Source organism: Callithrix jacchus, chromosome 3, assembly GCF_049354715.1.
Source record: "Callithrix jacchus isolate 240 chromosome 3, calJac240_pri, whole genome shotgun sequence".
In the NCBI taxonomy this organism is placed as follows: domain Eukaryota; kingdom Metazoa; phylum Chordata; class Mammalia; order Primates; family Cebidae; genus Callithrix; species Callithrix jacchus.
The window spans coordinates 105275282-105302762 of NC_133504.1; the positions used below are offsets into that span (position 1 = coordinate 105275282).

Here is a 27481-nt window from a genome sequence, read left to right on the forward strand (position 1 = left end):
ATCTAAAATGTCATGATAATCCAGTAGAAAAGTGAATATCTTACTTTTTAAAAAATAAAGTAATATACATAAGTGAAGAAAAAAAACCTTCTAGATTAAAACATGTGGTTTTAAAATTGCAATGGCCCTTCAACATAAAATTATCATATGATAAACTTAGCCTGAGCTATCAGAATAGAACAAAATGTATCTTTCATTTATCCTAATAATTTCAACTGGTTTTTATTTTTGAATCAATCAAAAGCTAATCACCTTGATTTTTATTCATATTTGGCTTAAAACTTATAATGTATTTAGTGGATGTACATTTCACCTGGAGCAGAAAGCAAAGGTCCTTAGTGTAATAGCTTATTAGTCATGTCAAAGTTGATATCTTTCATTAATAACAACATTGTCTAACTTTATACACATTTGAATTGTGCTTCAAATAACTTATTAATGATACAGAGAATAATAATAGTAAAGCCAAGTCCCTTAGTACTTTCTAGAAGTTTACATGGATACCAAGAACTTCAAGAACAGACAACAACTATGAGAAGAAGGAGGATAAAATAGTACTGTGATATCTTACACAATGCAAAAAGTCCTTGAGGAGTCCTGGGGGTTATCATCAACCAATGCAAATAATGTAGCCAACTGAAAAAAAAAAATTGGTAGAACAGCACATTTTCTGGGAATACTTTTAAATTCTGTAATTGACAAAATAATTTTTACTGCAGAAGTAAGAACAACTGATATCTTACATTTACAATCTATTATTGTTTTTAACATGTTGACACATTTTATTTACCCAATTTTATACTTTAATTTGAACATTCTCATAATGAAAGTATTCTATGGATTGACTTAGGTTTCTCAAATAAAATATCACAGTTGATTATGATTTCAGAGGATAAAGTATCATTTGTTTACAAGAAAAACAAGAATAAATGTATCTTTGCTTCTCCATGTAGACATAATTATTTTACTATGACTGATCTCAACAAAAATATGCTACTGATTTGTGTAATATGTGAATAAGTACACTGTTTGAGTGTTCCCTTGCGGAGATATATAACTGAGGATAGCTAATTTACAATCAGTTCCGTGAGCACAGGAACCAGATAAAGAAAGGAGCATATATTAAACTGTTAAAACATGAGATCCTCCATACTTGATATGAAGCAAAACACAAACTGTGCAGTTGACTGGAAATGCCACCTAATCCCTGCTTAATTAAAGCAGTGCTCTAAACGCCTGTTGTGTTTAGGGAGTAAACAGTGTGGGACGACTGATGTATGAAGAAAATAGCAGTCAGCGTGGCTAATCTCAAAGACTTTGGAGCTTTCTAGCTACATAAATCAGAGCGACTTCTGAATAGCCTCATAAAACACAGTATCATTGCCATTCCACTCACGACTTTTTGGTTCTTCCTACAGCATGCAGATCATTAGGAAACTTCTAAGCAATCAAGTAATGTGGGTCTGATGAAATTACTCAATCAATGCATAGGCTCAAAGTAGAAGCATAATTCAAAATTGCATAGTTTTTATATGTCAAAAGACCTTTTTTTTATTGGGGCAAAAAAAATCACAATCCGAGTGATTAAGTTTTAAATACTATATGTTCGTGTATATGTGTGTGGATATGTTTTAAAGAAATATATGTAATAATTAAACATCTTAAAATATGATTTAATTGATACTTGAAATAATTATAGAGTTGCACATTTTTGACTGAAAGAAATACATTTTCACTTCAATCATTATGGTTTAACCATTATGTACCATCACTGTAGTGAATCAGTATGTCTAACAAAACATATTAGAGTTTAAAATATGTAACTGATCTTACTAAACTACCCACATGAGGTAAAAAATGAAAAGAGAGAAAGGAGATAATTTTCATATATATACAATTGGCTTCAGTACCAAAATAATTCAATATATAAAACACCTCTTATCTTTTTATCTTTCCACTTTGATTGAACTATATATTGCAGCTCCTTTCTGCTTGAACACATCACATGAGGTTGGGAAAACCTTTTACTTCTGGGTATCTCCTTCCATCTCTGGAGGTGAAATACTTCCTTTCCCTCCAGTTTCATCACTTTCATTCCTTTAGTCCTGAACTAATACATTTCCCCATAAGCATATTTCTTACATTAAATATTTAAATGAAAACAAGAACTTCTTAAAGAAAATTAATTTTTTTCCTATTCAACCAAGTAAGTAAACTAATTCAATTTATGTTAACTGGTGCTTTACAATTTTAATATGGATATTCGAGTGGGGATGGAGGCACTGAATTAGACACATACTACCCACGATCATTATTTTTTTAATTTAGGAGTTAATGTTTTTCAATATATTACAAAAGATAAAGTTTGCTACCTTCATGTCAATATTAGGTAGCCTATAAAGCAGCTAATTATCTCATCAAATGTACTAATTGCATTCAAGTCAAATTAATTGTGTCAAAAGTAACTACCTGCTGTACACAGTTAATATATACAACCAACCTTCTAAAGAAATCTGTAATTTGTACTCACTTTTTAAAAATGGTGGTTATAAATAAGTAAGCCAAGTCGCTCTGATAAAAACAGTATGAAAATTAAAAAAAAAAAAAAACAGTTTTGTTCTATTTTGAAACACATGTCCAGACTGCATTGCAAAATAGTATTTATCCAGTAAGGGATAGCAGAAGCTGTAGGTATTTGTAAATAATGTATTCATCGTGCAGACCACAGAATATGCAATAAAATAAGCCTTTTTCCACAAGCTTTTCCTTCTGAGAGATGAGGAGCCTACATCAGAAACCCCTAATCATAAAATGAATATAAAGGTATGATTGTATATCTGCATTCCTGCTCCAATCATTTACAACTGGACATAAATGTATGCTATTTCTTTAAAAGAAGCATAGTTCATTTCTGAACTCTATCAGAGCATTGCTGAACCACTCAATGAGACCATAATTTCTCGCTGAAAAGTTCTGAATCTGCAGGCACTGGTAGCCCCCAGGCAAAACGCGATCCAGCAGGCAAGCTATTAGTGCTTGATTTACTTAATGCACAAGTGCTAGGTTTTCTGTATCCCGACCTCATTACCACTAGCACAGAGACAGACAATTCTACTGATATAAAATGATAGAGAATGGCAGACATGTTTACAAAGACGGCCTCTGAGACCAAGAGAGGAAGCCCCCTGGAGCTGAGGGGCTGGCCACTGTGGGCGCGCACGTCAGGCAGAAATCCCTCGCTTGGGCGGGCACAACCGCCACCTGCAGCAGGTTCCCCCACCAGGAATACATGTGTGTATGTGTGTGTGTTGCGCGGTGGTGAAGCCGGGGTACAGAAAGGGAAGAAGCTGTGACCCATCTGTCGCCTCGATTTGCAGAACACCAAGCCATGGTGTTTTTACAGATAAAAGTCCTGTGCCCAGAAAAATTGCCCCAAAGGGACCTCTCTGCAGCCCAGCAAAGAAATCTTGCTGGCGAATTTCCGAAAAAGAAATCGTCGCATTAACGCAGAAAAGGCTGCAAGAGCCTGTCTCTGCTAAGCTCTCACGGATTAGCAAGTGAGAAGAGTTGAAGCCTAAAGCTGAGAGCGCTGTGCATGATAATGACGCGCAACCCCTCGCCCGCCCGCCTGCCAGCCAGTCCGCCTCGGCCAGTCCCGGCCCGTCTGGGTGCCAATAGGTGGGGCCACGAGCCTCTCGGAGCTGGCTCGGCAGTCTTTCTGAGTCGGGCCCGCTGTAGTCCCGTAGCCTTCGCTGTCTGCCTTGCGCTGCTACTCGGAGTTGACGGCGAGGCGACGCTAAGCAAGGCGAATATCTGCTAGGCAGCCCCCGGGAGCGGTCTGCGCGCTTTCGCTTACCCGCCTTTCCCAAGCGCCCGGGGCCAGTTTCGCCGCCGCGCCAGGCCGGGAGAGCGTGTCCGAGGAGGCGAGGCACGCGACTCCCAGTCCTTGGGGACACTGCCGCCAGCCCCTCCCGCCACCGTCTCAGAGACTCCACGCGAGGACCGTAAAGCCAAGAGGACGTGAGAGGAAAGGGAGGCTGGGGGCACATCCGGCACCCCCGTCACCATTTCACTACGCTGCGGTGAACTCAGCCCGCTCACGTTGCAAAACCACCTGTTCGATCCGAAGGGAGCTCCCCCTACCCACCGCCCCCACCCCCAACCGAGCCCAGTTGTTTTCATCTCACAGGTGACATCTCTGCTCCTCCAAAGATAATTGTTCAAATGGAGCAAATGTACATCCGGGAAAAAATATGGAAGATAAGAGTCAATTAAACTCCCTTTCCTCACACACTTAGAATCCCTCTGCACTTCCCCGCGCGCACACACACACACACACACACACTCAGGTCAACTCGAGACCCCCACGCATCCAGCCACATTCCACGATTCACCGCGAAACAACAGCCCAAGTCGAGGTTCGAGCATCCACATCCTTCCAAAAACCCGAGCAAGTGTGAGGGAAGGGTAGCGAGAAGGGGCAATGAACTGAAGCCACCTGCAACAAGACACACAGAGGGCGGAGAGGGGGAATGCAAAGGGGAAACCTTCGCGAACGGAAACGGTAAAAGTAACCACGAGCTGCACCAACCCTTTCTTACCGATGTGAATGATCGAATCCGCATTTGCCGAGTCCCAGGTTCGAGACCACCAGACGGACAAAACCAAGAGCAAGGGGAAAACTTCCATCTCCTCCTATGCCGATTCTCTTGGAGGCTAGATTTTCTTCCAATTTTTTTTAAAAAAAACAGTCCAAAGAGTTTGAGGTCACAGTAGAGTTTAGCGCAGCTTTTTCTTTTTTTCTAGATTTCTATTGCCAGAGCAAAGCCTTTTATCGTCGCGGAGAAAGGCAGAGGGAATGACAGAAAGAGCCCAGCCTGAGGAAACCTCCTTCGCCAAGCCGTGTCACTTGGAGGGGAATTTTGGCATCGCCAGAGTTGTTTGCAGTTTGGCTTTTGAAAAATATATCCAGCCTCGACTGCTCTTGGGCAGGGGGAGAGGCTGGAGCTCAGATCTTCCCCATCGCTGCGCGGGGGCCGCGGGTCTCCAGTCCCAGCTCCGCCGTAACTTCCAACACTCCCCTCACGCCGGATGTGCCCCCTTCTCTGCAACCCCCCGACCAAAAAGGACCCCCGCCCCCGCCCCAACAGCCCGCAGAGAATCACTCGTCTTCGCTGCCAAAATCTAAGTGGAAAAGAAAGATTAAGAGATTCCAAGCGGAGCAGCCAGATTCCACCAGGGAAGGGGGGAAAGACCTCTCCAAGAGGGGTAGAAAAAGTGAACTTCAAGGTAATGCAGATAGTAATGCAGAAAAAAATTCCCTTTCTGCGCGAGGCGCGGAACGGAGCTCGGCTCGGCGTGGAGGGCCCGGGGAGCCGGTTTGCTGGGGCGCGGTGGCGGGGGAGTTACGCCGGGCGCGAGCCGCGGGGCCGGGCCAGAGGAGGGAAGCCGCCGCGGGCTGCAGGATGCTTTTGGAGCGGTTCGCCTAGCGGGATGCAGGAAGCGAGGAGCGAGCCTGGCAGCTTCAGCACCAGCCCCACGTTGCCTAGAAATGGATCACCTAGGAGAAGGAGCGAGCCCGCGAGAGAGCGGTGCTGTCAGGCGGAGAGAGGGGGAAACCGAGAGAGGAAGAGCTTCTCTCTAATAACCACCTCCTCCCCCTATCTGCAATACAAGGGAGAAACAAAATAGTGCTCTCATTTCCCATGGAATCTTCAACCGGGACTGAGAAAAGGCAGGACTGTAAGAGAAAAGACATTGAAGCTTTTTTTTTTTTTTTTTTTTTTTCTTTTACGAGGTTAAATGCAACCTAAAAAAGCCACCCCACTTATTTAACCTTGCTATTCTCTAACAGGTATCAGGCTTTTCTAGTCTTTGCTGGAATTAGTCACATTGGTTGAAAACAAATTAGGGACACCTGGTCACTTAGGGAGATAGAGACCTAGAAAGCTTTTAATGAGATTTCAATTATAAAGTTATAAAAAGGAGAGAACGTGCTAATTACCTTTTATACAATGATTTTGTTTTTCTGTCTCCAGTGTATTTTTTAGGCAATCGGTATAGAGAAAGGTTCCTGAAATTTTTTCTATTGATGGAAATTTCTCTATCAGGATAAAGAAGATCTTGAAATTTAAAATAATAATAATAAATAAAATAGAAAAATGTTTCAGTGAAACGTCTGGTCAAAATATTTCATTGAATAGCTTAATAACCTATGCAGTTAAATTCAAAAAAAGGAAGTTGGTTAATCTCTTTCCCATGGAAAAAGCTGAGGAAGTCCTGAATGACAGCCTCCCAGTCTCCAGAGAAAGGATTTTCTGCAAGCTTATTCCTTAAGATAAAATCCTGATCATTGTGACTTCTTTTCTTATAATGATTGACTTATATCAATCTGGTCTCATTGCAAACTGGAGATTTGTTAACACAATCAAGTGACTAGTTGAAGTCAGGTATTAATGTCATAATATTGCTTTAATTATAATTGGTATTCTTTGGGAATGTTGGATGTGTGGATGTAAAACTCATCACATAACCTTTCAGAGCCTTGCCTCCAAGTTTGGCAAACAAACCTCTTTTCTTCTAATTCCCTCACTTGAGCCCTTCTCTCTAGACTGCTGAATTGGGTTACTATTTTTCCAGACACAATTGTACATTCTCACTTCTGGCTGTTTTCATTCATCTTGTACATATTTTTCTGAACATTCCAGAAAATGCTTTGCTGCCATATTTTTACTTATGTCAATATTTCTGCTTGGAAAGCACATATTTTTACTCTCAGTCGCTCTCCTTCACCATCTCAAGGGCTAGTTCAAATTCCTTTTGCCCATGAAGTGGTGTCCATTCCTTTAATATGGAATAAATCCATCTGTCTTCTATGCTCCCATTACACACTGTACCTTGTATTAGAGTCAGACAGGATGACTTCTAAATTAGGTTATAAATGCCTTGAGAGTGAACACCAAAGTTTATTCACATTTTATTCAACATAGCATTTTACAGAGAAACCCTTTGTTGACTTGAATTTCATCACTTCCTTCTGAATCTGGAACAAACCAGTGCTTCCAAGACACATTCACTGATTAATTACTGTCAATTTTTATCATTCTTTGTCTCTTGTTTCCATTAGTAGACATTGACTCAATATTGATTATATTAATGTCATTTTACTTTATAAAGGGTTCTGATGCAATTCCATAGATTATACTTTGCTGATACACATAATGAATGAAGTAATGCACTCCCCCATAGCTTGCTTCAAATGTTATTTACAGTGGTATTCTAAAAATTAATAGGTCACAATGTGTTCTATCAAAAAATTATGATATAACCATTTAACATAAAAAGAACGCCACCATGATATCTTAGAATATGAGAATGGGAAAGAACTTCAGAGCATTAACTAGTCCAGTCCTGACTTAATGAATGTCTGTACTGGAGACAGTCAAATATTGTATGGTCATATTTATACTGTTTCCTCTCTTGGAAATTTGTTTTAATGTACTATAAGCAAAGCATTTTCATTATTCCAAAATCCTCCAATTTAGTAGTTTTCAAATGTAGATTCCCTTTGAAATAATCTGGGAAGCTTTTTAAAATGACCACTTAAGGCTAATTTAATCAGAATCTCTGGAGTTTAGGGCACAGCCTGTAATATATTCTAAAGCCTCTATAGTGGCTCTGCTATGTAGCCATCGTTCAGAATCACTGTTCTAATACTCAGACATTTAAATGAGTCTGGGTGACACATCACAAAAAGGTTTTGAGGTATAATGACCACTCCTACCAATCAGAAGATATAGTGGAACCATGAGTTTTAGCTTTCCAAAAGTTACACCAGAAAGTTAGTATAAATTTAACTTTAACCTTAACTGTTGGGTTTTTCAAGAATAACAGTCTTTTTACTGTTGGAATAATTTCTACATTCAATGATTCCTACTTAATAAACATACATTAATTATATTTTCTACTATTTTACAGAACTTTCTGTCATGATGTATATTTAATTAGTTGGATACAAATATTTATCATGTGTAAGTTAGATATTAAATTCCAGAAGAAAAAATATGAATTCACTGGTTGTGCATATTAAATGTTTTAATGACAGCTATCTGTTGGTTTTATTAAGATTGCCTAACTCTAATTCAAGCCTTATTATATGGAAATGGTGATTGTATCTGGCCCACTGTGCTTAAATTCAAACCTTGTGAAATTCTGGCATATATGGTGGGAAAATAGCACTCATTAACTGAAGTTTTATAACAAATGACTGTTTAAAAGTTAATCCGTTAATTTTAAACAGTTAATCATTATACCAAATAATTTGTTTGGTGGACTTTTTCTTCCAAGGTGGAGACTGTTACTTCATTCAGGCATTGGTTGTGATATGAACATCAATTATTTAAAGAAATGATAGATAATCTGAACTGCCTCAAGATTTAAACGAATACATCTTTTTTGTTTGTTTGTTTGTTTGAAAAACAGACTTTGGAGAAACACTGATTTGCATTGGTGAGGGAACTACAAATGCTGACTCCTTCGATCTTGTACAATTGTGGAAAGAAAGCAAGGTAATAGAATAGAAATTCTTGGAACATATAATTCTTTCATTTTCACTGTTAAAATGCTAAGAACACCAATGCTTAAATTTTAAAAATCAGCTAATTATTGTTATAATAGCAGTAATTCAGCTTACATTGGTCAATTTTAAGAAACTGTTAAATAATATTTTAATGACTCATGAGTTTTGTTTTAGCATAAAAATCTATTAATTTATGAGTCAACTTACTTGAAACTTAAAGAGTTGGTTTTTAAAAGAATATAATCAAAATGGGACATAATAAATTTTGATCATTATTTCTAATTCTTTATTATTGTATTATAAATATGGCTAGTCACACAAAAGATTCCAAGTACATTTCAACCTTAATATGAGCATGAAAGGAAAACTGTAAAAGGGCAAAGACTGACCATCTATAGATACAAGTAGTTGTAGCAAGTGGCTGTGAAATTGTAATTGGGATATTTATTTGCGGATATGAAAAACATAAATTCCTTTTGGTTGAAGGACTGAAAGAACAACTTTTGTACTTGGCACATCAAGAAGTTCATAGCTCATTGAGGCTTCAGGGGCTTTCTCATTCAATGTCTTGGTTTTCTGGACAACAATAGGAAAATCAAGTTCTATAAGTTGTACTAACATTTGTTGGAAGCCTTAAACTTAGAAAGCACATTTTTTTTTAACTTTTAAATAAGCTTTGAAAAAATACTTAAATTACATATTCCTACATAACATATTTATGCTAGGCATATCTTGACCTCATTTTTTTCAGGTCAACTTCATACTGACTTACTGCTTACCACTCTGTCGAACTATTTTGTCTATGACACTAGTGGAAATCTTATCCTCAGTGATAGCTTATATCTCCCTCCCTTCTCTCTCCCTGATTCCCTTTCCTTCCTTTCCCTTCCATCTCCTTCTCTTCCCTTCCCTTGCCCCCAACTTTCCTTCCTTCTAAAATAATCTTATAATCACTTTCTTCTTTACAAGGCTTTCTGTAAATCTATGAAGCAGTAAATCTATAGCCCCTTTCAGGACAACGTCTTATTATCTTCTAACTCAATGAGATATAAATTCTAACCAAATTTTGCAATTTGGATTATTAATAAATATAAGTGCTTTACCAAACTTATCTATTATTAAGGTTGGTTCGAGTGAAAATCTTCTACTTGTAAAGTTTTACATTAAAGGTCCACACATTAGCAATGATACTGAACTTTTAGAAACAGGGATTCATGTACATTAATACTTCTTTTAGTTGCCTTATCTTTTCTGTCCAAATGTTGATGTGGCATTTCAAGAGAAATGTTAACAAGCATCAAACACTGGTTGATGGAGAACAAATGATGACTTGTAACCCAGAAGGGACACGTTATTGAGATTGGCCCCTCAATACATTATATCCTGTCCCCACAAGATGGCAGCCATGCTTGATGTAGATTTAATCAGCTTACTTTTTGAATGTCTCAACTCTTTACAGCTTAAAAGGATATTATTAACTCAGAATAATCAAATAGCTATAATGAAGCAAACTTTATATTTTAAGGGTTTTTTTGGCAACTTGAATTTCTAAAGTTTTATTTCTTCTAGTTCTAAAACTTTCATAATGAAGTAATAGGTTTCTATTAGAAGGCTTCAGTAAGTATCTGTTTCATTCATATTCTCTCTGGTTTGATCACTTGCTTAGAAATTAAAGACCAATAGCACAATCTTTAATAAAATGCCACTCACTCCTTAGTTATAGGATGAGTAGAACACTGAGACATTATTTTGTGATTCAAATTTCTGGTATAAACATTAAAGTTTCAAAAATGAGTTAGTTAATATAGCTATTTGCTTTTTTAAAGAATAAATATTTTATACATCTTGAAAAAAGCAATCGCACTTTGCCATGGGAAAGAAATTTTCTATCAATTTTATCATTGATCTTTTTCATGTGACATACCAGTCGAGGCAAATGTCTGAATATATCTAAAGCAAAAAGCAATTTATTATGTCAACTATAGTGAATATAAGCATTTTAAATCCTAAAAAAATCAAATTTTATCTTTCCATAATTATGTTTTATTTATGAAATTAATTTTTTGTAAAATATTTGTCTAGACATATAAGTGACTCAGTAGAGAATATACTTATGGAGTATGCTGCAGATAAACTGTACATTTTGGTCTAAAAATATATTGTATTTTATAATAGCACATATCATGAGGAAAATGTAGAAAGAGAAACAAAAACTTAATATATTTATAATGTATCTATAGGTAGACTTTGAAGATTTTAAAGGAGTCATAGAATTTATAATCATTTCATTTCTTAGTGGGTAGGTACATAATTTGTATATAATTAAATACAATAGATTCCTTATTCCTCATTGGTTTTGCTAATTGGTGATGAGTTTAAGTATTTAACAGATTGAGAATAAATGAATTAATTAATGAGTGAATGAAAGCATAAAATAAAATTTTTTAAATATTGCAGAATATTATCCATGCGGCATAATACAAAATAATCTTAACTCCAAGATAAACAGATAACTGAGCTACCAAGTTTTCTCTTTATACGATTATTTTGCCTATTTGTCAGTCCCATATTTCACAACACAAATAGAGGTTATCCATTTGGTCTAGAACAGATGGAAGGTATTTTCAAATGGTTCTTTGGAATATGTCAATAAAAATTATTTCAGCAATAGAAGCCAAAATATGAATCTCTACCCAAATTTAACTTGACCTATTTGCAGTATGGTTTATGTGACTAAAGAGAATGCTGAGTTGGGGGTAGCTGGACACTACATTTAGTGTAGATCTTACAAAATTCACCTAAAGTTTTTTAATATAAAATTAGTTACATTGTCAACATTTTGTTTTCTATCCTTTTTCTAAACTTTGCTGCTTTTTCACATTTTTTATTTCATCAAGAGAGCTTAACCATAAGGAATTAGATACCACAAAATCAGAATTGTTAAAATAAGACAATATTTATACATTTTTAAATGCCAGTGTGGTTACAAAATATCTAAACTAGCATTTCCCACATTGAGATCTATGGAATACTTTGTCATGAGAAAAATTTTTAAAAGGAGGCTTGGTGGTCACATAATATTGTAAAATGCTAAGTAAATATTTTCTTCTATAGATCCACAGAGTAAATTAATATATTAAAAGTCTAGAGAAGTCTCCTAGGAAACAAATCATTAACCTCTGTTTAACCCAGTATATCCCAATGTATTTAGCCATCTACTTCCCTATTTAAAGTACATAATGAACACTCTTTGTTACACTGTTGCAATGCATTTACTAAATTCCAAAAGTAAAAATTATTATTTTTGTTGTTGTTGTTGATGATTTCTTCTGTTTTTGGTTATTTGTATTAGCCACATCACAAATATGTATGCTGGAATATCATATCTGGAGAGAAATTCTGGTGTGTGCCACAATAGAAATTTCTAATCTCTGTTTTGAACATCTATGATGGAAGAAAGATATATCCCTAAGCAATAAACATGTTATCATTTTAAAATGCTTTTTAGATTTCTGCTTATGGTTAGGATGCAAAACTTTAGGAAAACATTGTTGTGATCCTAACAATGAGAAAATGCTGAACAATATATACAAATATAACTTTTCTTAAACCCATCAGACAGCTGATATGGAGATACAACAAAGTAAACTGAGTACCAAGGGGTAGCAAGCACCTTGAATATGAGACAGGACATTAAAACTGTTTCATTTTAGCAGGACACAGAAGGGGCTGCCATAGAAGGAGGTAAGAAAAGAACAACCCAAATTTTGATGAATCCCTAAAAGCTTACTGTGAACTACAAAAAAAAAAAAAAAAAAAAAATTAGAATGCCTGAGAACATAAACACAGGACATTTTCACTGAATTATAAGCTAATCTACAGATCATCACAGGAGTTCATGGGAAAGACAGGACCAGTAAGGATAGCTAAATGCTAAAGGCATGATAGGGGTAGAATAACCTGTAACTATAGTCGGCTTTCCTGCACCCTTCTCTGTAGGTAGAAAAAAGCTTTAAGCTGATTAGGGAGGAAAAACAAACTCTTATTCCTGGGGTCCAGGCAAAGATCCAATGCTCTGTAGATCAAAACTCATCAGCTTCTGGAGAAGTGTTAGTGAACCTTCCTTTCTGACATCAAGCAAAGATCACTGTTTAGGGGATAAGAAATGAATCAAAGTTTTCTTACTTTGGAGAAGGGATATGAAAACCTTTATGAATCAGGATACTATGTTTATATAAAGCAGAGATATACTCTTGCTGGGTGCAAAGAGGGAAAAAAAATGTATCTCTACTGTTTAAGATCCTTCAGAGAAACAAGTCTGAATCTAGTCCTCTGGGGGAGGAGAGAGACAAGAATAATAATAAAACCTTATTCCTGATACTCAGGCACTTAGATGTTGTCCAAAACTGAACCTGCACTTGAAGAACCAAAAATTTGCTTCCTGCCTCCATAATGAGTTTATGATTGAATAAAAAGCAACTGCAGTCTACATAGAGAGAAAAGAGTGTAGATATAGAGACCCCCTATTTGGTACAGTCATGCAGTGGATTCTGAAAGCTGAAGATGGAGCAGAAAAACTGATAAAAGTCTCCAACAGCACAGTCCTCACTCAATCACACGTTTCAGCCAGCCTACACTGAAAAAATTAGAAGACTAGCTGACAGTGAGGGTGAGTATATCAAAGACAAAGCCCAAACACAGTTCAATTATTACTACCACCCTAAGACAGTAAGAGTTTTATACATTTCTGGCTATAAATGTTCTTCACTTCAGTCTCTATTGTTCTTCAATTTACAATGTTTAACATTTACTGGAAAATTATAAGACAAACAAAATAGCAAAAAAAAAGCCATTTATAGAGCTAAAACAATCAATAGAGTTTCAAACTACCTGTTGAACTAATTATTCAAATTAGTCAGATATTAAAACTATCAGGGAGTTTATAAAAACTGATTTAATATGTTAAAGGATATAGTGGTAAAGGTTAAGAACATAGATGAAAAGACAGTTTTTTCTCAACAAAAAAATGAAATCTGTTAAAACAAATCAAATAAAAATCCCTGAAATTTGAAACAACAACAACAGCAAACCATGATATCCAAATCAAAGAATTACTTTGAGGGACTTGTCATGTCTGAGAAAAAATTTGTGAAATTTAAAGTAAGTTGATAAAAAATATCCAAAATAAAACACAAAGATAATTTTTTTAAGCTGTTTGGAATATATAGGAGCTTTGAGACAATATCAAATGGCCAGACATATGTGTGTGTGTACTTTGATTCATAGAATAAAAGAGAATGAGAGAGAACTACTAGAAATTTTATAATAAAAGATGAATTTCCAAATTTATAAATAAGAAACCAGAGATCCACAAAGCTCAGATAATTCAAGCAGGATTTTTGAAAAATACAAAGCAAACAAGACTTTGGGAGACTGTTAAGAAAGCACAATTGGTTTAGAAATGTGAAGATATGATATTTGGAAGGGACCAGGGGAAGAATTACATGGTTTCACTGTGTCCCCACCCAACTCTCATTAGAATTGTAGCTCCCATAATCCCAGGTGTCATAGGAGGGACCTGATGAGAGGTAATTTAATCATGGGGCAGGTTTTTCTGTGCGGTTCTTGTAATAGAGAATAAGTCTCACAAGATTTGATGGTTCCTTTGCTCCTCTTTTGCCTTCTGCCATGACTGTGAGTCCTCCTCCACCATGTGAAACTGTGAGACCATTAAACCTCTCTTTTCTTTATAAGTTACCCAGTCTTGAATATGTCTTTATCAGCAGCATGATAATGGACTAATACAACAGAAATCTACAAAGCTCAGATAATTATCTGAAATTTGAAGGAGATTTGAAGAATACAAAAAAACAAACAAAAAGCACATAAACACTTCATAGGTGAACTTTGAAAAGATATAAAGGAAGAACCAATTTTCAGAGCAGCCAGAGAAAAAATGAAACACTGCATTACAGGCATAAAGATGAGAATTAGAGAACATTTCCAATAAAAAAAAACTATGCAAGACAGAAGACAGTGGAGTAGCATCTATAAGCTAAAAGAAAAATAAACTCATCAATTATAACATTAAACCCAAGCAAAAAAAGTATTTAATAGAAGAAGATAACCTGAAGGCTTTCAGAAACTCAAAAGCTAACAGAATGTATGTCCAAAAAACTGCCACTACAAAAAATATTAAATATTTTTAATATCCATCTCTGGATTTCTCTGTCAAAGATGTATAATATCAAATGAAAATTTGGATTTACAGAAAGAAATGAAAAGCACCAGAAATAGTAAAATAGAAAGTGAATATAAATGATACATATTTTAGTTTTTGTCATCATTTTAGAATACCATTGATTGCTTAAAGTTTAAAAAAATGCAAGGCATTAAAGATTGATAGCTATTGTCAAAGTAAAATGTTTGACAAAAATAGCACAAAAAGTATGAGAGAGAAAATGAAAACCTAATGTAAAAAAAAGCACAGTATATAAGGTAATTACACTATAAAATAGTACAATATTAAGCCAGGGTATACCGTGATAGGTTAAGGTGCAATTCATAAACCAAGAGCAAACAAATAAAAATATATACGTGGCACATATACACCATGGAATATTATGCAGCAATCAAAAATGATGAGTTCATGTCCTTTGTAGGGACATGGATGAATCTGGAGAACGTCATTCTCAGCAAACTGACTCAAGAACAGAAAATGAAATACTGCATATTCTCACTCATAGGCGGGTGATGAACAATGAGAACACATGGACACAGGGAAGGGAGCACTACACACTGGGGTCTATTGGGGGGAATAGGGGAGGGACAGCAGAGGGGGGAGCTGGGGAGGGATAGCATGGGGAGAAATGACATATGTGGGTGACGGGGAGGAAGGCAGCAAAACACACTGCCACTACACAAGATAGTTGTGTACCTATGCAACTATCTTGCATGCTCTGCACATGTACCCCAAAACCTAAAATGCAATAAAAAAAAAATATATATATATATATATATACCATGAATAATCCAAAGTGGAAATAAATTAGAAGACTAAAAATATGCATTTAAACAAAAAATGTAGGAAAACAGAGAAAAATAGCAAATGAACTGATGTGGCAAGGAGGGAAAAAAATTTTAATTTAATACCATCAATAATTACATTAAGCATAAAAGATACGAACATTTCAATAAAATGTCTGTTGTCAGACTGGATAAAAATTCGAGACTCAACTATATGCTGTATATGTGAAATCCACTTAAATATGTAAACATGAATGTTTAAAGGAGGAAAAAATATGAATCATGCAAAGATGAATCAAAAGAAAGCTAGAATGACTATATTAATACCAGAAAGAGTTGACTTCAGAACAAACTTGTTTACTAGTGATAAATACCACTATAGGAAAATAAAGGATTGATTCTTTAAAACGATTTTGTATGAATCTTGCAATAAGACATTAAAATAAATAAACAAAAGTGATATTACTATAAATTTCCATGTATTTTGATATGTTGTTTTGGTTTTCTTTCATTTTGAGATTTTTTCTTTCTTTCTTTCTCTTTCTTTCTTTCTTTCTTTCTTTCTTTCTTTCTTTCTTTCTTTCTTTTTCTTTCTTTCTTTCTTTTTGGAAACAGAGTCTTGCTCTGTCACCCACGGTGGAGTGCAGTGTGGAGATCTGAGCTCACTGCAACCTTTGCCTCCAGGGTAAAAGTGATTCTTCAGCCTCACCCTCCCAAGTAGCTGGGGTTACAGGCACATGCTACCATGCCTGGCAAATTTTTTTTTCATTTTTGTATTTTTAGTAGAGATGGGTTTTGCCATGCTGGCCAGGCTAGTCTCCACCTCCTTACCTCAGGTGATCTATCTGCCTCTGTATCCCAAGGTACTGGGATTACAGGCATGAACCATGGCACTGCCTAAATTCCTTTTGATTTCTTCTTTGACCTAATGGTTGTTCAAGAGTGCGTTATGTAATTCATGTGCATACATTAATTGTCCCATTATATTACTGTTATTGATTTCTAGATACATAATAATGGGGTCAGGAAAGCTATTTATGTAATTGTGATCTTAAATTTGGTAAGACTTCTTTGTGGCCTAACATGGAACCTATTGTGGAGAATGTCCCACGTGTACATGAGGAGAATTTGTGGCCCTCAGCTATTGGTGGAGAAATTATGTATAAATCTGTTGAGCCCATTTGGTATACAGTGTTATGCAAGTCTGCTATTTTTTTTTCACTGATTTTTGTCTGTATGTTCTATTATTGAAGGTGGGGTATTGAAATCTGCATTTTTGTATTGCTATCAATTTTTCCTTTCAAATTTGTCATTATTTGTTTTATATGCTTAGTTGATCTAATGTCAACTGCAGATTAGAATATTGAAAAAGCAGTAATGAAGGGCAGTTTATAGCAATAAATGCCTAATTTCAACAAGAAGAAAAATCTCAACCAATCTAAATTTACATCTGAAGGAACTCAAAAGAAGAGCAGACCAAACCTTACTTTAACAGAGGAATAAAACAATAAACATGAAAGTAGACATAAGTCAAATAAAGAATAAAAAAATACAGAATAAATCAACAAAATTGAGTTGTTTTTTTTTGAAAATAAAAACAAAATAATCAGATGTTTGTATTAACTAACTACAAAAAAATTAATTAATTAAAATAAATATACATTGTACAATGGATGCCTCAAAAATAAAAAGTAGCACAGGGGACTATTACAAGCAATTATAAGTTAACAAATTGCATAACCTAAAGGAAATGGATTAATTGCAAGAAATATACAAGCTACTCTGACAGAATTAGGAAGAATTAAAAGCCTGAAAAGACCATTTACTTTTTAAAAATTAAGCAGTAATCAAACCATTCCCCCCATCCCCCCACCCCAGCCACAAAAAAAGACTGGGATCAGATGACTTTATAACAGTTCTGCCAAAATTTCCAAGAAAAAAATGATACTAATCTTTCTCAAACTCTTATAAAAAAATAGAAGTGAAAGTAGTGGGAATACTTCTAAATTCATTTAATGAAGCCAGCATCACCCTTATCCCAAAGCTGAATGAAAATACTATGAATGAAAATACTATGAAACATTGATGCCTAAGTCCTTAGTAAAATACTAGCAAACTGAATTCAACAATGCATGAAAAAGATTGCATGCCATATATGGCCAAGTTAGATTTCTTCCTAGGATGGCAGGTTGGTCTAACATAGTCAATAAAATAAATATGATACAGCATATTAACAGAATTAAATATAGAAACCACGTAATCAAAGAGAAGCAGGAAAAGCAATTGACAACATTCAACATTACTTCATGATTAAAATTTTTTAAAAATAAGTATTCAAGGCAATTTTCTCTTATTTTCAGATTTTTTATTTTATTTTTATTTTTTAATTTTGTTTTTAATATATTGTATTGCACTTTAGGTTCTGGGGTATATGTGCACAACATGCAGGATTGTTGCATAGGTACATACATGGCAATGTGGTTTGCTGCCTCCATCCCATCACCTATACCTGGCATTTCTCCCCTGTTATATCTCCCCCTCTTATCCCTATCCCCCACTGTCCCTCCCCTAGTCCCCCAAAAGACCTCAGTGTGGAATGCTCCCCTCCCTGTGTCCATGTGTTCTCATTGTTCAACACCCACCTATGAGTGAGAACATGCAGTGTTTGTTTTTCTGTTCTTGTGTCAGTTTGCTGAGAATGATGGTTTCCGGATTCATCCATGTCCCTATAAAGGACACGAACTCATCGATTTTTATGACTGCATAGTATTCCATGGTGTATATGTGCCACATTTTCCTTGTCCAGTCTATCAACAATGGTCATTTGGGTTGGTTTCAGCTCTTTGCTATTGTAAACTGTGCTGCAATGAACATATGTGTGCATGTGTCATTATAATGGAATGATTTATAAATCTTTCAATATATACCCTGTAATGGGATTGCTGGGTGTAATGGAATTTCTATTTATATTTCTAGGTCCTTGAGGAATTGCCACGCTGACATACACAATGGTTGAACTAATTTACACTCCCACCAACAGTGTGAAAGTGTTCCTATTTCTCTGCATCCTGTCCAGCATCTGTTGCTTCCAAATTTTTAATAATCACCATCCTAACTTGTGTGAGATTGTATCTCAATGAAGTTTGATTTGCATTTCTCTAATGGCCAGTGATATGAGCATTTTTTCATATGTTTGTTGGCCTCATAAATGTTTCTTTTGAAACGTGTTTGTTCATATCCTTCTCCAACTTTTGAATGGGTTTGTTTTTTTTTTTCTTGTAAATCTGTTTTAGTTCTTTGTAGATTCTGGATATTTAGCCCTTTGTCAGATGGGTAGATGGCAAAATTTTTTCCTATTCTGTTGGTTTTCAGTTCACTCTAAGGATTGTTTCTTTTGCTGTGTAGAAACTCTGGAATTTAATCAGATCCCATTTGTCTATTTTGGCTTTTGTTGCCAATGCTTTTGGTGTTTTAGTCATGCAGTCCTTGCCTATGCCTATGTCCCGAATGGTTTTGCCTAGGTTTTCTTCTAGGGTTTTTATGGTGTTAGGTCTTATGCTTAAGTCTTTCATTCACCTGGAGTTAATTTTAGTGTAAGATGTCAGGAAGGGGTCTAGTTTCTGCTTTCTGCACATGGTCAGCCAGTTTTCCCAAGACCATTTATTAAACAGGGAATCCTTTCCACATTGCATGTTTTTATCTGGTTTGTCAAAGATCAAATGGTTGTAGGTGTGTGGCATTGCCTCCGAGGCCTCTGTTCTGTTCATTGGTCTATATCTCTGTTTTGGTACTTATACTGTGCTGTTTTGATTACTGCAGCCTTTTAGTATAGTTTGAAGTCAGGGAGCATGATGGCTCCAGCTTTGTTCTTTTTGCTTAGAATTTTTTTGGCTATGCAAGCTCTCTTTTGGTTCCATATGAAGTTTAAGGTGGTTTTTCCAGTTCTGTGAAGATGGTCATAGGTGGCTTGATGGGGATAGCATTGAATCTATAAATTACTTTGGACAGTATGGCCATTTTCACAATACTGATTCTTCCCAACCATGAGCATGGAATGTTTTTCCATCTGTTTGTGTCCTCTCTTATTTCCTTGAGCATTGGTTTGTAGTTCTCCTTGAAGAGGTCCTTTACATCCTTTGCTAGTTGTATTTCTAGGTATTTTATTCTCTTTGTAGCAATTGTGAATGGAAGGTCGTTCTTGATTTGGCTCTCTTTAAGTTGGTTATTGGTGTATAGGAATGCTTGTTATTTCTGCACATTGATTTTGTATCCTGAGACATTGCTGAACTTGCCTATCAGTTTCAGGAGATTTTGGGCTGAGACAATGGGGTCTTCTAAATACACAATCATGTTGTCTGCAAATAGAGATGATTTGACTTCCTCCTTTCCTAATGGAATACCTATTATTTCTTTTTATTGCCTGATTACTCTGGCTAGAACTTCCAATACTATATTAAATAGGAGTGGTGGAAGAAGGCATTCTTGTCTAGTGCCAGATTTCAAAGGGAATGATTCCACTTTTTACCCATTCAATATGATATTGGCTATGGTTTTGTCATAAATAGCTTTTATTATTTTGAGATACATTCCAATGACCTAGATTATTGAGAATTATTAGCATAAAGGACTGTTGAATTTTGTTGAAGGCCTCCTCTGCATCTATTGAGATAATCATGTGGTTTTTGTCTCTGGTTCTGTTTATGTGGTGAATTATGTTTATAGACTTGGATATGTTGAATCAGGCTTGCATCCCCAGGATGAAGGCTACTTGATCATGATGGGTAAGCTTTTTGATGTGCTGTTGTGATTGGTTTGCTGGTATTTTATTGAAGATTTTTGCATCTATGTTCATAATGGATATTGGCCTGAAGTTTTCTTTTCTTGTTGAGTCTCTGCCAGGTTTTGGTATCAGGATAATGTTGGTCTCATAAAATGGTTTGGGAAGGATGCCCTCTTTTTGGATTGTTTGGAATAGTTTCAGAAGGAGTAGTACCAGCTCCTCTTTGTATGTCTGGTAGAATTCAGCTGTGAACCCATCTAGACCTGGGCTTTCTTTGGTTGATAGGCTATTAATTGCTGCCTCAACTTCAGCCCTTGTTATTGTTCTCTTCAGGGTTTCTACTTCTTCCTGGCTTAGGCTTTGGAGGGTGCAAGTGTCCAGGAATTTATCAATTTCTTCAGGGTTTACTGGTTTATTTGTGTAGAGTTGTTTGTAGTAATCTTTGATCGTAGTTTCTATTTCTGTGGAATCTGTGGTGATATCCCCTTTATCATTTTTATTGCATCTATTTGCTTCTTCTCTCTTTTATTTTTTATTAATCTGGCTACTGGTCTATTTTATTGATCTATTCCAAAAATCAGCTCCTGGATTTATTAATTTTTTGAAGGGGTTTTTTGTGTCTCTATTTCCTTCCATTCTGCTCTGATCTTAGTTATTTCTTGTCTTCTGCTAGCTTTTGAGTTTCGTTGATCTTGCTCTTCAATCTCTATCAATTTTGATGGTATGGTGTCAATTTTAGATCTTTCCTTGCTTCTGATGTGGGAATTTATTGCTATAAATTTTCCTCTATACACTGCTTTAATGTGTCCCAGAGATTCTGGTACACTGTCTTTGTTCTCATAGTTTTCAAAGAAGAATTTTATTTCTGCCTTCATTTCATTGTTTATCCAGTCAACATTCAAGAGCCAGTTGCTCAGTTTTCATGAAGTTGTATGGTTCTGAATTAGTTTCTTAATCCTGAATTCTAATTTGATTGCACTGTGGTCTGAGAGACTGTTATGATTTCCATTCTTTTGCATATGCTGAGGAGTGATTTACTTCCAATTATGTGGACAGTTTTAGAGTAGGTGTGATTTGATGCTGAGAAGAATGTATATTCTGTGGATTTGGGGTAGAGAGTTCTGTAAATGTCTATTAGGTTTGCCTGGTCCAGATCTGAGTTCAAGTCCTGGATATCCTTGTTAATTTTCTGCCTCGTTGATCTGTCTAATATTGACAGTGGAGTGTTAAACTCTCCCACTCTTATTGTGTGAGAGTCTAACTCTCTTTGTAGGTTGTTAAAAACTTGCTTTAGGTATCTGGGACCTCCTATATTGGCCACATATATATATTTAGGACTGTTAGCTCTTCTTGTTGCATTTTTTTACCATTATGTAATGCCCTTCTTTGTCTCTTTTGATCTTTGTTGGCCTAAAGTCTATTTTATCAGAGACTAGGATTGCAACTCCTGCTTTTTTTTGCTCTCCATTTGCTTGGCAAATCTTCCTCCATCCCTGTATTTTGAGCCTATGTGTATCCTTGCATGTGAGATGGGTTTCCTGGATACAGCACATCAATTGGTTTTGACTTTTTATCCAATTTGCCAGTCTGTGTCTTTTTATTGGGGCATTTAGCTCATTTACATTTAAGGTTAATATTTTTATGTGTGAATTTGATCCAGCCATTTTGATGCTAGCTGGTTGTTTTCCCCATTAGTGGCCACAGTGTCTTCATTGTGTAGATGCTCTTTACCATTTGGTACATTTTTGGAGTGGCTGGTACTGGTTGTTCCTTTCTATGTTTAGTGCTTCTTTCAGGAGCACTTATAAGGCAGGCCTGGTGGTGATGAAATCACTGAGCAATTGCTTGTTCGTAAAGGATTTTATTTTTCCTTCACTTTTGAAGCTTACTTTGGCTGGATATGAAATTCTGGGTTGAAAGTTCTTTTCTGTAAGGATGTTGAATATTGGCCCCCACTCTTTTCTGGCTTGTAGGGTTTCTACCAAGAGATCCGCTTTGAGTCTTATAGGCTTCCCTTTGTGGATAACCTGACATTTATCTCTGGTTGCCCTTAGCATTTTTTCCTTCATTTCAACCCTGGTGAATCTGACAATTATGTGCCTTAGGGTTGCTCTTCTTGAGGAATATCTTTGTGGTGTTTTCTGTATTTCCTGGACTTGAATGTTGCCCTGCCTTGTGAGGTTGGGGAAGTTCTCCTGGATAATATCCTGAAGAGTGTTTTCCAGCTTGGATTCATTCTCTCTGTCACATTCAGTTATACCTATGAAACGTAGATTAGGTCTTTTTACATAATCCCATATTTTTTGGAGGCTTTGTTCAATTATTTTTCTTTTCTTTCTCTAATCTTGCCTTATCATTTTATTTCATTGAGTTGATCTTCAATCTCTGATATCCTTTCTTCTGCTTGGTTGATTTGGCTATTGAAACTTGTTTATGCTTTGCAAAGTTTTTGTGTTGTGTTTTTCAGCTCCATCAAGTCTTTTATATTCTTCTCTAAGCTGTTTACTCTTGTTAGCCTTTGTCAAACCTTTTTTTCAAGGTTCTCAGTTTCCTTGCATTAGGTTAAAACATGTTCCTTTAGCTCAGAGAAGTTTGTTATTACCTACTTTCTAAAGCCTGTTTCTGTCAATTCCTCGAATTCATCCTCCATCCAGCCTTGTTTTCTTGCTGGTGAGGAGTTGTGATCCATTGGAAGAGGAGAGGCATTCTGGTTTTGGGTGTTTTCATCCTTTTCATCTTTGTGGATTTATCTCCCTGTGGTCTTTGTAGTTGGTGACTTTCGGATCAGGTCTCTGAGTGGATGTCCTTTTTGTTGATGATGAAGTTATTTCTTTCTATTTTTTAGTTTTGCTTCTAATAGTCAGGCCCCTCTACTGTAGGACTGCTGGAACTCCACTCCAGACCCTGCTTGCCTGGGGATCACCTGCAGAGGCTGTACAACAGTAAGGGTTGCTGCCAGTTTCTTTTCTGTTATCTTTGTCCCAGAAGGATACCTGCCAAATGTCAGCCTGAGCTCTCCTTTATGAGGTGTCTCTTTGGCAATACAGAGGTTGGGAAGCTGCTTGAGGAGATAGTTTATCCCTTCTAGGAGCTGAAGTGCTGAGCTGTGAGCTCCATTGTTCCCTTAAGAGCTGCTGGGCACGTACGTTTACGTCTGCTGCAGCAGAACTCATAACCACCTTTTTTTCCAGGTGCTCTGTCCTGGGAAGGTGGGGCTGTATTTACAACTTCCTGACTTGCTGCTGCTTTTTTCAGAAATGCCTTGCCCAGTGAGAAAGTAGCCTAGTCACAGTCTGCCAGCAGAGGTGTTGCTGAGCTGCCATGGGCTCTGTGCAGCTGCGGTGTGAATTTCCTTGTGGTTTTGTTTATAGAGGCGTAATTGGAACTGCCTTGGTAATGACAGTCTGCCTAAGTAATGGCGGACTGTCTCTGTAATGGTAGCAATTTTCTTAACAAGATAAAGGCCATTTATTAAAAGTTCACAGATAATATTACAATCAAAGGAGAAACATTGAAATATTTCACTCTAAGCTTTAGTAAAAGGCAAAAATCCCATATTCACCATCTATATTCAACATAGTACTGGACTATTAGCAAGAGCAATCAGATAAGTCAAGGAAAAAATGACCTCCAAATTGGAAAGGAATAAGTAAAAAATAACTGTTTGCAGATGACATGACTACAAATGAAGAAAACACTAAAGATCATGCCAAAGGGGGGAAAGAAACAACCTGTTAGAAATACTAAATGAATTCAGTAAGGTAGCAGGATAAAAATAAATACACCAAATCAGTAGCGTATTTTACAACAATGCAATATATCTGAAAAAAAATCAAAAAAACAGTTTCATTTATGATCACATCAAATGGAATAAATTACTTAGAAAAAGATAACCAAGGAAGTAAAAGGTTTTTACAGTGAAAATTATTAAACATGATTAAATATATCCCATGTTCATGAATTGGAAGTATTAATATTGTTAAAATATCTATGCTACCAAACGTGATAAATAGACTTACTGAAATCCCTATCAGAATTCCAATAGAATTTTCATAGAAGTAGGAAAAATATATGTATTTTTTTTGGAGACTGAGATTTGCTATTGTTGCCTAGGCTGGAGTACAGTGGCTCACTGCAACCTCCACCTCCTGAGTTCAAGTTATTCTCCTGCCTCAGCCTCCACAGAAGCTGGAGTCATAGGTGCCTGCCACTATGCCCAGCTAATTTTTGTATTTTTAGTAGAGATGGGTTTTTATCATGTTGGCCAGGCTGGCTTCAAACTCCTGACATCAGGTTATCCACCTGCCTTAGTCTCCCAAAGTGCTGGGATTACAGGTATGAGCCACCACACCCTGCCAAAAAAAAAAAATAAGAATTTAAAAATTCTTATGAAACTACAAAAGACCTAAAATAGCTAAATAATCTCAAGGAAAAAAACTTGGAGACCATATTTCCTGGTTTCAAAATGTATTTTACAGGCGTAGTGATGAAAACAGTATAGTAATGGCATAAAAAACCCAAGGTAATGGGAAAATACAAAGAGCCTAGGAAATAAACCCAACCCAACCACATGCAGTCAATTAATTTTTGACAAGCCCATCAATAAGACATAATGGGGAAAGGAAAGTCTCTTCAATAAATGGCAATCAGAAAACTGTATATCTACATACCAGTTAATTTAATCAAAAAATAGATGTTATACACAAATTTACTTAAAGAAATAAACTTCCAAATCTGTCTAAATGTTACGTAACCTGCATAGCTATATTTATTATATAAGTGGAATTCATATTTTATTCTTCTTACAAAGAAAACTCCAGCAGAAGATGATCAATTATACTAAAGATTTAACAAGATCAATTCTTCACAAGTCTTCCAAAACACAAAGCAGGACATAACACAGTACCACTCAATTTATGAGGCCAGCATTATGCCAATACCAAAACAAAGGAAGCTAATACAATAAGAAAAACTACGTATCAATACTCCCTATTAAAATATATGCAAAAATCTTTAACAAAATAGTAACATTCCATGCTCATGGTTAGGAAGAATTAATATTGTGAAAATGGCTATACTGCCCAAAGTAATTTACAGAATCAACGCTATCCCCATCAAGCTAACATTGATTTTCTTCACAGAACTGGAAAAAACCACCATGAACTTCATATGAAACCAAAAGAGAGCCCGCATAGCCAAGTCAATTCTAAGCAAAAAGAACACAGTGGGGGGCATCACCCTACTGGATTTCAAACTATACTACAAGGCTACAGTAATCAAAACAGCATGGTACTGGTACCAAAACAGAGATATAGACCAATGGAACAAAACAGAGGCACCGGAGGCAACACGACATATCTACAACCATACAATCTTTGATAAACCTGACAAAAACAAGCAATGGGGAAAGGATTCCCTGTTTAACAAATGGTGTTGGGAAAACTGGCTAGCCATGTGCAGAAAGCAGAAACTGGACCCCTTCCTGACACCTTACATTAAAATTAACTCCAGATGGATTAAAGACTTAAACATAAGACCTGGCACAATAAAAACCCTAGAAGGAAATCTAGGCAAAACCATCCAGGACATAGGAGTAGGCAAGGACTTCATGAACAAAACACCAAAAACATTGGCAACAAAAGCCAAAATAGACAAATGGGACCTAATCAAACTCCACAGCTTCTGCACAGCAAAAGAAACAGTCACTAGAGTGAATCGGGAACCAACAGAATGGGAAAAATTTTTTGCAGTTTACCCAACTGACAAAGGGCTGATATCCAGAATTTACAAAGAACTCAAACGGATTTACAGGAAAAAAACAAACAAGCCCATTCAAAAGTGGGCAAAGGATATGAACAGACACTTTACGAAAGAAGACATATATGAGGCCAACAATCATATGAAAAAATGCTCATCGTCACTGGTCATCAGAAAGATGCAAATCAAAACCACATTGAGATACCATCTCATGCCAGTTAGAATGGCGATCATTAAAAAATCTGGAGACAACAGATGCTGGAGAGGATGTGGAGAAAAAGGAACACTTTTACACTGCTAGTGGGAGTGTAAATTAGTTCAACCATTGTGGAAGACAGTGTGGCAATTCCTCAAGGCCTTAGAAATAGAAATTCCATTGGACCCAGCAATCCCATTACTGGGTATATATCCAAAAGACTATAAATCATTCTACTATAAGGACACATGCACACGAATGTTCATTGCAGCACTGTTTACAATAGCAAAGACCTTGAACCAACCCAAATGCCCATCGATGATAGACTGGACTGGGAAAATGTGGCAGATATACACCATGGAATATTATGCAGCCATCAGAAATGATGAGTTTGTGTCATTTGTAGGGACATGGATGACTCTGTAGAACATCATTCTCAGCAAACTGACACAAGAACAGAAAAATGAAACACCGCATATTCTCACTCATAGGCGGGTGATGAAAAATGAGAACACATGGACACAGGGAAGGGAGTACTAAACACTGGGGTCTATTGGGGGGAAAAGGGGAGGGCAGTAGGAGGGGGAGGTGGGGAGGGATAGCCTGGGGAGAAATGCCAAATGTGGGTGAAGGGGAGAAAGGGAGCAAAACACACTGCCATGTGTGTACCTATGCAACTGTCTTGCATGTTCTGCTCATGTACCCCAAAACCTAAAATGCAATAAAAAATTTTAAAAAAAATAGTAGCATATTAACCCAGCAATACATAGATAAGGATTGTACATTTCATCCAAGTGGGGTTTACCAATGAAATAAAAAGTCATCTCAGGCAAAATCAACCACTATAATGTACCTATGAACAGATTTTTTAAAAAGAAAAAGACATATGATTATTTCAATAAATTATTTCATTTCACAGAAATCAGCATTCATCTTCACAAACACGTACAAAAACAACCTCTCAGCAAAGAAGTTAGACTAGTAAATATTTATTCTTATCAAAGGCACCATCAAAAGCCCCCATCTAAAATTTTTCTTGGTGATGAAAGTCTGAATGCTCTTTTCCAAATATTGTAAACAGGCAAGTATATTCCCTTTTCCCACTTGTACTCTACAGTGGTCTGGAGGATGTAGCTTGTGCAAT

At 36.3% G+C, this 27481-nt stretch overlaps 2 protein-coding genes across 6 annotated transcripts in view; one reads left to right on the forward strand and one right to left on the reverse strand.

The window, feature by feature from the left end:
* Positions 1-5726, reverse strand: part of GRID2 (glutamate ionotropic receptor delta type subunit 2) — a 1554413-nt gene extending 1548687 nt beyond the window's left edge. For all 4 annotated transcript variants that reach the window (XM_035294542.3, XM_035294543.3, XM_002745586.7 and 1 more), the window contains exon 1: positions 4602-5726. In XM_035294542.3, the coding sequence (XP_035150433.1) occupies positions 4602-4689 (88 nt within the window). In that variant the 5' untranslated portion in view covers positions 4690-5726. The remainder of the gene's footprint in view (positions 1-4601) is intronic.
* The window catches only part of LOC144581786 (uncharacterized), a 66812-nt gene continuing 42982 nt past the window's right edge, over positions 3652-27481 (forward strand). The window contains exons 1-2 of one of the 2 annotated variants that reach the window (XM_078366825.1): positions 3652-5854; positions 8482-8567. In XM_078366825.1, coding sequence (XP_078222951.1) covers positions 5092-5691 — 600 coding nt within the window. In that variant the 5' untranslated portion in view covers positions 3652-5091 and the 3' untranslated portion in view covers positions 5692-5854; positions 8482-8567. The remainder of the gene's footprint in view (positions 5855-8481; positions 8568-27481) is intronic. The other variant, XM_078366824.1, reaches the window with a different exon arrangement.